This window comes from Phyllobates terribilis, unplaced genomic scaffold (assembly GCF_046119375.1).
Source record: "Phyllobates terribilis strain yellow unplaced genomic scaffold, ASM4611937v1 Scaffold_10__3_contigs__length_209671492, whole genome shotgun sequence".
NCBI lineage: Eukaryota > Metazoa > Chordata > Amphibia > Anura > Dendrobatidae > Phyllobates > Phyllobates terribilis.
Window position 1 is genome coordinate 97,266,531 of NW_027362770.1, and position 12,234 is coordinate 97,278,764.

General features: G+C 42.6%; 1 protein-coding gene across 2 annotated transcripts in view; it reads left to right on the plus strand.

Annotated features, from left to right (window-relative positions):
- Positions 1-12,234, plus strand: part of LOC141164432 (protocadherin-10-like) — a 182,258-nt gene that overhangs the window by 128,539 nt on the left and 41,485 nt on the right. The window contains exons 2-3 of one of the 2 annotated variants that reach the window (XM_073649641.1): positions 3,209-3,267; positions 9,225-9,310. In XM_073649641.1, the coding sequence (XP_073505742.1) occupies positions 3,209-3,267; positions 9,225-9,310 (145 nt within the window). The remainder of the gene's footprint in view (positions 1-3,208; positions 3,268-9,224; positions 9,311-12,234) is intronic. The other variant, XM_073649642.1, reaches the window with a different exon arrangement.

Consider the following 12,234-nt stretch of genomic DNA (forward strand, 5'->3'; position numbering starts at 1 on the left):
GAGCAGCCGTGTAGATTACAGTGAAAAGAGAGGTTTTGGGTGCATATCTCCTTTAAAATTGATTCTAAATACAAAAAAAAGCCCCATTGTTACCCAAAAATATACATCTTATTCCCTTTGCCTAATGATATGACAACTACTTAGCTTATTTTTTTTCAACTTGTTCTTTTTATTAGTAATTCACTCTCTGATGTCGCTGCTGTAGCCAATTCTATTTCCATAAAACTGAATGAAGTAGAATATTCCAAAAAAGAAACAAGTGACACTTCCTGGTGCGAATATTCCAAAAAAGAAACAAGTGACACTTCCTGGTGCGAATATTCAAAAAAAGAAACAAGGGACACTCCCTGGTGCGATAACTTCCAATATCAAGGAGTTGGGTACCTAATAGGCACAAGTCTACGATGTGCATGGCTGGGGCCTAGAACATCCCCAGGGGAATGGCTGCCGCCCCATTAGGGTGCTTTCACATTGCGTTTTGGCACCCGCTCAGTGGATCCATTAGGGCTAAGTTCCGAACCCCCTTGTAGAACGGGATTCTGACATATGCACCGACGAGACCATAAACTATAATGGTGTCGACAGAGTGAAAGTGAGCTCTGATGTTCATCATTTTCAGGCGTATACATCTACTGGAGGCGGACACTCAGACGTGCTAGACTATGTTTGGGTGTCCGCCTCCAGTAGGCATACACGCCTGTAAATAATGCACGTCAGAGCACACGCTCGCTCTGTCGGCACCATTATAGTCTATGGTCCCGTTGGCGCATATATTAGAATCCCGTTCTGTGGGACTTTCGGATGTAAGCCCCGATGGGTCCACTGAACAGGTGCCCAAAACGCAATGTGAAAGCACCCTTAGGCTGGAATCCACTGTTCTCTGCAACCATCTTAGTAAGAGGTCGATAATGGGTAAAAGGCTAAGATACAACAGACTAGTGCCAGTCGCTGATCTGTGAATAAATGTAGAAACAAATTCCCAAAAATAAAATTTCATGAAAAAAAAATACTGTAAAAAGAACTGATTTTGTTGTGGATTTTAAAGAAATTTTATCTTTGGGAATTTGCTTCTCCGTTTTTTCACTGAGCATCGCCTAGCATCAGGCTGTCCTCACAGAATATCCCAGCGTAGTCTGAAAAAATACAGCAGAAGATGATACATTTAAAGAGAACCTGTCAGGTCCCTTGACTGTCCCCGACTTCTACTATAGCCTTATGGGTGCAGATTTTTGTTAGTCTAATAAGGTGTTTTATGCAATTTATTAGTGCTATGGTTGAAGAATGTAGTTTTATTGTGCACTACATATGTGTAAAAGGGAACCTGTCAGCATGTTTTTACCTATAGGAGTAGTGGTATCAGCGTGTAGGCTCTTGTCTTCCAATAAAAATTATTCATTTTTTTTTTTATAGAAATCCAATGTACTAGTCATGAGAAATCTAGCTTACAAGTCATATGCAAATCAGACTAGAAGTGCAGTGGGGGAGTGTCAGTGCCTTTCTACTTCTTCTTCTAAGTGTATTGGCATGCCCTCAGTTTACTATAAGCCTAGTTAGCATACAGCTTCTACATTAGATTTCTCATGACTGGTGCATTGGATCTCTATGGAAAATATATCATTCTTATTGGGAGACAAGTGGCTATACAGTCCCACCACTACTTTCATATTCAAAAACTTGTTGACGGGTTCCTTTCAATGAGTCACGATTAGTCCGATGGGACATCTCATTCCCCAGAATAGTCCTGCCTTGGATCTTCAAATCACGCCTCCATGGGCATGAATGGCAGCCAATATAACTGCGTTAACATAACAATTATTCTATGCTGGCTCTCAATGAACCCCTGATGAAGGTCTCCGGCCCGAAACGCGCGTCGGGGCTGCGCTGCACTATCCATTTGCAGGACCACCCTGTTCAGGTAATTTGACTATACTCTTTGCCTCCCCAATGCTTATTTGCCCCCTCTTATATTACCATGTAATCACTTGCATTATTCACATGATTTACATCTTTCCTTTTCCCTTTCCTCCCTTCTCCTTCCTTTCCCAGTGAGGGCATTGTATACTGTCATCTGCTCTACCGAGGTGGCATCTTGATACTACCAATTATAATATATTTATGCAATGACTCAGTCTGGTGACAGTACATCTCTGGTCTCTTAGCGTTACATACAGCATTGCATAAAACTTTGATTCATACTACGTGTAACTCCAGTCTTTGAGATATACTGTTGTTACTTGGTGATATGTAACTTAACATATATTTATATATACTGTATAATATACTTCAAGTACCGTCCATGTACATTTTCCTCTTTGTGGTCCTCCATCCTTCTCAATCATTGTCTTGCTGATCGTTGGACCTAACATACGGTGGTTCTCTTTGTCAGTTAGGCTCTCACATGCCAAAACATAAGTGATGGTGAATCTCTAATAAATCGTTTGCTTTTATCACAAAATAATTCTTGTAATGACATTTTATTTGCCATGAGACCATGACAGAAAAGGTAAAACTGCAAGTAAGGCTCAAATTGTTCTACAATCCCATAATCTGAAATAGAGCCACCATTAAAAGGTCTCCTGAAGTGACAAAAATGGAAAATAATGCAGTTAACTCCACCCCCGAGGAGTTGAGCTGCTAGGAAATATGTCCCCTGACCCCTCTCATCTCTCCTAATTGGATTGTCCCTGATAACTCATGGACAAAAATTGTATGTGGGGTTTAATCCGCAGGTGACAGGTTCCCTTTTCTATAAAACCTGCTGTTTTGATTACTTATTGACATGGCCAATCGGTTTGCATATGTGATCATTCCGAGGAATAGAAGTATTCTAAGCAGTCAACAAACTTGCAGACAGAATATTTCCAAACAGACTCTTGTTATTTAAAATGTGACGGCTGCTTTAAAAAAAAAAGAATACGGGTTTTACAGTTTCTTGTTATCTACAATACAAATCCTTCCTGTAATATATCAGATTTTCATTATAACCAAGCCACCTGCAAATCATCTCCATTTAAATGTAATTAAGGATGAGTGTATGCAAATTGGTCTCATGCAGTGATATGCTAAAAATCTTGCCAGTTGGGGGTCTCAATGAGATTGGAGCTAGGAAAACACTCTTCATAGCAAAAAATCCATTGTGCATTCATCAGGCAAAGAACAAAGGGGTGATGTGTATGATTTCATTGTTCCCCGTTTCTTTGTTTTATAGATAAAGCTTCCGAATACTGACTGGTCACCTCAGAAGACACAGAAGCCAGGCCTTAAAAGGTACGATCACCAATGCCGTTAATGCTACATTCATTATTGTATCAAACGATAGGTGGGGATGTGTTGTGTGATGGAGTAGAGATCATGGAGAGTGATTACTGATCAAATAATGGTGATTGTGTAACGAATGGACAGACTTCAGAAACAACAGCTTAACCACAAAATTTGAGTCAAACTGATCCAAGCTTGTTCTTAGTCAAACAGATCCAAAATTCTGTGTTAAATAGTTACTTCATTTTATCTTTATAGTTCCTGGGGTTTCATTTTTGAAGTCTCAAATCTTCCTCCCTGCAGCCACCACTAGGAGGAGCATACTTGTATTCATAGATCTCTATAATAAAACAGTATGTAGTAAACTCCTAAGCTCCCTCTAGTGGTGGACACAGACAAACATAACTTTATATCTTGAAGAAAATCTGTCAGCTTATTTTTGCTAGAGCACAATGATGTAGGGGCACATATCCTGATTCTAGAGATGTGTCACTTACTAAGCTGGGTGTTGCTGTTTCAATCAAATCAGTGTTTTATGAGCAGGAGATTATCACTACCGGACTAGATGTCTCGTGTCTCCTAGTCAACTTGTTCTGTGTAACCACGCCCCCACCACTGATTGGCAGCTTTCTGTCACTGAACAGTGTACACAGGGTTGTATAGAGCTCAGCATTCTGAGCACTGCTAGATCTGCAGCAGAGAAAAAAAGGATTATATCAAAATGACAGCAAGTAGCCCAGCAAGTGATACATCGCTGGAATCAGGGTCTCAGCCTCTACACTATTCTGTACTCAAATTAGATAGCAAAAACTTGGTGACAGATTCCCTTTAAGACTGTGTCTAACTATTTGACTTGAATATCTATTAAAGAAAAAAAGAATTTGCCTTTTATATACATAAATGATGAGATTAATGAGTCTTGCAACTAAAGATGACATAGAACTAAAATGAGGACTGGTGGACATTCATCTGAAGCATTTATGTGGTAGAAAACATAGACATTGTGACAGATACAGCAGGAGAAAGAACCCTGCCTGAAAACTCTGTGTCATTTAATGTCTTCATTTAATTGTGTCATCCCCTTCTGGTACATTGATGTTAAAAATTCTATTCATCTATTTTTTTTTTAATCTTTTTCTGGAAAAGCGTTATAATAATTAATATTGCTGACATTACAGCTTCCAAAAGGTTGTCATCCAGCTTCCTTGACCCCTGGAATGGCAAATCTACCTAGTTAACAAAAAATGCCGCAGGATGAAGTTTCACTGCACAAGTTAGGCATCTTTACTGTTGGGAAATCCTAGGAAGCTGGGTGACAACTAGTGTGAAGGCTACCTTTAAAGGGGATCTCCATGAGTAGAAAAAAATAAAGACAAAATGTAATTATTAACAAATTCCCAAATAACTTTAATTAGAAAAATAACGTTTGTTTTGCCTATGTAGGTTATTACTATAGTTATTGCTTCTCCGCCTTTTGGCTACAATCAAGTGTAGTATCGTTCGAAAAGGCGATACATTGGGTCGGGAAAGTTTGAGAGCCCGAGGTGCGAAGTGCGGCAGAAGTGGTGAACTTGGGGCGCCTTGGGGCATGGGAAACTCACTTGAGTTTGTGGCATTTTACATTGTACTTCACTTTTTTTTTTACTTTTTGAGCACACACCCTTTTCCGGTCCTTTCGGCTAGGAAAGGGAATTTTTAAATTCCCGGTCGAAGGTCCGGCTTTGTCTGTCACTAGGACTTTTCAGGGTTAGGTTCCCTTATGGGTTCCCTCCTGATTGGTCTAGGGGGGGAGTGTGTGGTCATCAGTTTCCACACCCCCTGTCACCAGGCTCTCCTCTCTCGGGAGGAGAGCTGACCATCTCCTGGTTCTCACTAAGGTGAGAGCCCAGGCAGATACTGGAGCAAGATTGGATCTCCCTTGGCTTTAGCTAGAATAGCCTACTAGCCCTGGCGCTTGCTGTGGTCTCCTCGCTCGGAGGGATGGGTAACGGTTATTGGGAGCCTTTCTCCTGTTGGGAAGGCTGCGATTCACCGCATCCTAGTGCACTTTTTTGTGCGCCATTAGTCCCTTTTTTAGCACACTCTGGTACAGAGCATGATCTCGAGCTTTCAAAAAAATATGTATAGTACATTAATATTGCATCCGACTTTACAATAATAAAATCCATCCTACAATGTTAATTGAACTGGCGCCTGTGAGCATGTGCAGTAGGAAGCATGAAGCAGGAAGTAGGAGTATGTGCAGTAGGAAGCATGGAGCAGGAAGTAGGAGCATGTGCAGTAGGAAGCATGGAGCAGGAAGTAGTAGTATGTGCTGTAGGAAGCATGGAGCAGGAAGTAGGAGCATATGCAGTAGGAAGTATGGAGCAGGAAGTAGGAGAATGTGCAGTAGGAAGCATGGAGCAGGAAGTAGGAGCATGTGCAGTAGGAAGCATGAAGCAGGAAGTAGGAGTATGTGCAGTAGGAAGCATGGAGCAGGAAGTAGGAGCATGTGCAGTAGGAAGCATGGAGCAGGAAGTAGTAGTATGTGCTGTAGGAAGCATGGAGCAGGAAGTAGGAGCATATGCAGTAGGAAGTATGGAGCAGGAAGTAGGAGAATGTGCAGTAGGAAGCATGGAGCAGGAAGTAGGAGCATGTGCAGTAGGAAGCATGGAGCAGAAAGTAGGAGAATGTGCAGTAGGAAGCATGGAGCAGGAAGTAGTAGTATGTGCTGTAGGAAGCATGGAGCAGGAAGTAGGAGCATGTGCAGTAGGAAGCATGGAGCAGGAAGTAGGAGAATGTGCAGTAGGAAGCATGGAGCAGGAAGTAGTAGTATGTGCTGTAGGAAGCATGGAGCAGGAAGTAGGAGTATGTGCAGCAGGAAGCATGGAGCAGGAAGTAGGAGCATGTGCAGTAGGAAGCATGGAGCAGGAAGTAATAGAATGTGCAGTAGGAAGCATGGAGCAGGAAGTAGTAGTATGTGCTGTAGGAAGCATGGAGCAGGAAGTAGGAGTATGTGCAGTAGTAAGCATGGAGCAGGAAGTAGGAGCATGGGCAGTAGGAAGCATGGAGCAGGAAGTAGGAGTATGTGCAGTAGGAAGCATGGAGCAGGAAGTAGTAGTATGTGCAGTAGGAAGCATGGAGCAGGAAGTAGGAGTATGTGCAGTAGGAAGCATGGAGCAGGAAGTAGGAGCATGTGCAGTAGGAAGCATGGAGCAGGAAGTAGGAGTATGTGCATTAGGAAGCATGGAGCAGGAAGTAGGAGCATGTGCAGTGGGAAGCATGGAGCAGGAAGTAGGAGCATGTGCAGTAGGAAGCATGGAGCAGGAAGTAGGAGCATGTGCAGTAGGAAGCATGGAGCAGGAAGTAGGAGTATGTGCAGTAGGAAGCATGGAGCAGGAAGTAGGAGTATGTGCAGTAGGAAGCATGGAGCAGGAAGAAGGAGTATGTGCAGTAGGAAGCATGGAGCAGGAAATAGGAGTATGTGCAGTAGGAAGCATGGAGCAGGAAATAGGAGCATGTGCAGTAGGAAGCATGGAGCAGGAAGTAGGAGCATGTGCAAAAGGAAGCTCCGCTGCTGTGACCTGGAGATAGCATTATAGTGTATGGCATAGGTTATCTCCAGGAGTTTCCTACTGCACATGCTCACAGGCACATGTCCTATTAACATTGTAGGATGGCCTTCTATCAATGTAAAGATGGCTGCAATGTTAAAGTATTATAGTGAATACCTCCATACACAAAACAAATGTGAATTTCTAATTAAATGAATTTCGGAATTTATTCTTAATTACATTTTCTTTCTTTATTTTTCTTCTATTGCTGGAGAACACCTTTAAAGGGACCTTTAAATGAAAGCACAACAGTTTTCATTGGTCATGGTTAGTTTTGCAGCTTCATCTATTTAAGTGAGTAATGCTGAGCTGCAATACAACACCCAACCTGTGGACAGACGTGGCGCTATTTTTGAAAGAAAGCAGAAACTTTTTCCACTCTAGACAACTATCAGGCTGCTTTTCCAGATATATTGCAGCCATAACTAAGAAATGGTTGAATAGAATTCTGAACAAGCTGACGGAAGGGATTAAGTGAAAGTCTTATATTACTGAGGCTTTTTTATGTTAGGTAGAAATGCATCTTAATGTGTCATAAGGGAATACAATATAAAACAATTTAGAAAAAAGGCATAACTAGCTTTAGGTCTCCCAGTGGGATTCTTGCAATTGTAAGTGGCCTAGTTAAAATTCTACAACTATTTATGCTGTAAGCGAAGCAGTTGTTACCTAAATCCATTATTTATGTTGCTTCAGTAAATGTTGGTATTATTATATCATACATTATATAGTGAAGTGAACAAGTACTATATGAATTCGGTTGGAAGCAACATAATTCTACAATTTACAGATGATTACTTATAATAATATAATAGGAGTCTAAAGGGCAGTCTTGCTAAATAATACACAAATGATATGAGTAAGTAGTAATTGATAGTGATAAGCGAGCGTGTTCGTTTAACCCTTTCGCCCAACACAATCGGGTGCTTTCCGAGTATCTTCGGCGTGGTCGTATATTATGTTGGAGTCCCTGCGCCTGCATGATTTACAACTGTAAAGCCTCAACACATGTGAGGATTCCCTAACAAACAGGCAAACTCTGCATGTGTTGAGGCTGACAAATAGCAATAAATCATGCAGACGCAGGGACTCGAACTTAATATACGAGCTCGCCGAAGATACTCTGATAGCACCCAAGCGTACTCGGCAAAAGGGTTAAACGAGCACAATCGCTCATCACTAATGATTGATTAATAAGGAACTGCTACAGGGTTCATAAGGTTGTCTGGTATTAGAAATAAATGGTCTCCTTACTGCAACTCTATTCACGTGGTTGTAAAACCAGAGACCCCCCACTGCATCGATCTATTTAGGAAAAAACATTTTTCTAATCTCAAAATTTCCATTTAATGGTACTCATGTACTTAAGGCATCAATTTTTAGGGAAATTCCCTTCTCAGACCTTTATGGCCTGAATACGAGTTCCAACTCTGTTTTGAGAAGGCATCTCCATCTTGCACCACCACGAATAGAGAGATTGCCGAGCAATATGCATCTCTCTCCTTTAACTTCTATGTGAGTTTTGAAAAAAAGCTGACCGTGCTTGCTCAACTATTTTCAGAACATCCATAGAAGTCAATGAAGAGAGACTCTACATCTCTACATTCAAGAGATGGAGATTCCCAAGATAGATGTGGCCAACAGGAGGTCCTGTGGCTATGCCATGAATGTCTAAGATGGTAACATCCCTTTAATAACTATTGTATGAAAAGTTTAGGTGAAGTGCTCTCTTATTGCCAGAGTGAGGGCATAATTATGTGAACCCCCCATAACTGATCTCAATTTTCTCCATGGATGGGTCACCTGCATTAAACTAAGTAGTTGGTCAACTAACCCAAAAAATATATGAATTAAAAAAATGGCTTCCTTTGAAATTACTAGGGTTGTTTGTCTTCTTTTTAGGAGAAAGTGGTAGATAAAAAGTTGATTATTAGTTAGAACCGTAGCATTTATCTGCAGGGTAACCTGTCAGCTGGTGATCAATTCCCCTGCAGCGCCACCATAGGAAAACTGAAGCATTACACAGTAACCATTTAAATCAACAGACTGCCTGTGTAGCCTTTGATCCTCCAGCGTGAACGATGCTTGTTTTAACCATTCTTTGCTCCAAAAAATTGACATAAGGGTACAGAATAAAAATACGGTACTTTAGTAAGGTATTTGACAATGGAAATGTCTAAGCCAAACAACCCTCTTAAGTAAAGGCTGATAAATAACACCTGCTATAATCCTGATACATAAGATAATATTAACTAGAGATTTATTGATTGCTCTGTTTCAGTTAATGCTGATATCTTGATAATGATATTTTATGGCAAATGTATAAAACAATTCCAAAGTGATCCTTAATGTCTTTTTTCTTTTTCTTTCCAGCTCGCAAAGTCTTGAAGACCTTGGAACTCGAAAAGGTGTGAAATCAGATCACGACAGACTACGTTCACTAGTTTCCCCAGTGACTGGTCTGTATATGCACATTGCCACTTGCAAGTGGTTTTAGCCCAACTTAAAACACTTTGCTTGTAATTACAAAGATTTTCTAGGCTTTCAGCTGCTTTAACCCTTGTGGATAACACAACATTGTCTCACTTGGATCTGCTTTGTGCTGAGACACCTAAAACCTTCATGGATAACATGGGGTTACTTCTATCTTTCTATATGATCTTTTAGGATGTACAGTATCTTAGGTCAGATTCACGCATCCTTGTTTTGTAGATCTCCTGACCTAACCTCAACAGCCTCCTTAGCTGACCCACGGCCGGTCTGTGCATCGTGATCCGCACTGGGACTACAAACTATAAGACAGACACATTTTTTAATGAGTAGGTTTTTGAGATTTTTCGGCTTGACATTTAAAAATTGAATTAACGAACTCTTTTACTTCTAGACAAAAATTACCCGAATTACGTTTCAAGTTGCAGACATTAAAGGGGTGGTCTGAAAGCACTATTACTATACTATTACTATAAGTCAAAATATTTTAATTACTGATCTAATCACTTTTCTAATGTGTAGAAGTGAAAGAGGTCCAGCTCGACCTCATGTAGAAATAACGTGGCTCGGAGCAGCGACAGCGTCTATGCCTTGACGCAGAAGAGTCCAAAGAAGGGAAAAGTAGTCCAGCTCCACGATCATGGAGGTTACTTTATTGAAGTGTGAATAAGTACAAAAATCACTGGAAGTTAAAATATCATGATAGATATGGATAAAACATCGATGCGTTTCAAGTGAGTACAACCTTAGTCAACTACTATTTGCATGCTCACCTGAAACGCGTTGATGTTTTATCCATATTTTCATGATATTTTAACTTTTCACTAATTTTGGTACTCATTCAATAACAAGTTTCGTGATCGTGGAGCTGGACTACTTTTCCCTTCTTTGGACTTTTCTAATGTACTTCATATACAAATTCCCCTCCCTTCCTTCTCTACTCTACCTTCCATCTGTTTTTTTTCATTTTACTTATTTCTAATGATGATTTGTTTGAGTCTCCCAGCAAGCACTTAGGAATTTTAAACGGACCATCATCAGGGACAGGGCTGCTGTCACTCACGCGGCATCCTTTTCCGCCCTGAAACAAAGTGACATTGGTGGGCGATCCTGTGGTCACTCCACGTTGCTTTCTCTGCTGTAAAATGAGATGTCATCAGGCACGTTCATTTCAGACGCCGGGCTGTGTCTTTTCTACTAAACATGGATCGGTTGCCAGTTCCGACACATGCTCAGTATGTTCTTCCTGCTTGCCTTGCTCCTACGCTGCTCTCTTTCGCAGGCTCGCTGCACAAATTTATTGTGCTTATTCATCGGCTTGCCAGTTTAGTTTACTGTGTGTGTGGCGGTTTTCATTTTGATGCATACAGAGTACTTTGTTGCTAGTCACTGCATGCACAGTCAAGAGATTTGGAGAGCTGATGAAGGAGAACAACAAAAAAGCTTGGCAAGCCAGCAAGGGAGTGCAATGAAGGTGCGTGATGACGATGTGAATGAGCGCAACAAAGGAGTGTTGCAAGCCAGCAAAGGAGCGCAATGAAGTGCGTGATGACGATGTGAATGAGCGCAACAAAGGAGTGTTGTAAGCCAGCAAATGAGCGCAATGAAGTGCGTGATGACGATGTGAATGAGCGCAACAAAGGAGTGTTGCAAGCCAGCAAAGGAGCGCAACAAAGGAGTGTGGTGAGCAGGGAGACCATACTGAGCATGCATCAGAATTGACAACCGGCGCATGTGACGCGCCCCTGGGCCTGCTGTGTCGCGCAGCGTCTCGCGCACGGGGGCTTACCCGGAACCGGATCAGATGAGGGTTGTAGTCTCCGAGTGGCGGGGACCCGGTCCGTGCCCAGGGAGTCAAACTCAGTGTGTGGCAGTCTTGATAGATGTTATTTGAGTGTCGACTACGCCACCCGTTGATTTGCAGCTATGGAGCTGCCGCTGCAGGGCAGACCGCTGAGGCCGGTGTAGAATTGTGCAGCGTGATAGTATAACCCCCAACGGGAGGGGTATGGCCTCAGGGCAGCCGACGTGGAAGATGGGGGTAGCAGGAACCACTCAGAGACGGTGCGGTGTAATTCAGGGTCTTTACTGGTAACAACGATAGACCCTCCCGGAGTACTTGCTAGCGAACGGGGCCTGGTCAGTCCTTGAGCAGATGGGATCTCCCCTGGCCAGGCGGAGTTGTAGGCCTCCCAAACTGACTGTACTCTTCTGGCTACCTTGCTAGAAGCGGATATAAGTAGCCCACGTCCCTGAGTGTACCGTGTGGTGCTCACCCGTATGGCCGGTGACTCGGGGCCTTCTAATGGCTTCCGCTCCACGATGGCGGTGCTGGTCCCACGCGTGTGACCGTGCCTTCGGGTTTCTGGGCCTGAGGACCTGAAATCCCCTGCCGGTCGGCTTCTGCTGGGTAAGAGTTAGTCCCCACAGCCTCGGACGCCGGGTCCGGTAAGAAAGCTTCTCAGTCAGGGCGAGCTCTGCAGCTGCCAGCCCCTGACTCGTAGTAGTATTGCTCCCACTGAGCTTCTGCTGTTTCTTCCTATGACTGTTTCTCGTCTCTACTTCTTCTCTACTCACTAACCCTGCCTCAGCCCTAGGTTTTTATAGGGGAAGTTCTTCCCCTCCCAAGACTGGGCAGGAGGTGTGGCATGCACAGGATCCCTGACCAAAGGACCTCCCACCTGCTCTCAGACATAACACTACATTACTGTGGAAACCAGACCCCTGGGGTGCCACATTCCCCCCTAGTGAAATTTAGTACTCCGGGACTAAACATATTTTAGAAAAACATAACAAGGTAAAAACAATAATAATACAATAAGAAAAACATATAAGGATGGTTACGGCATGTCCGTAACCGGGTGCAGTCTTTGAAGAAAAGCAAGGTGTCCAT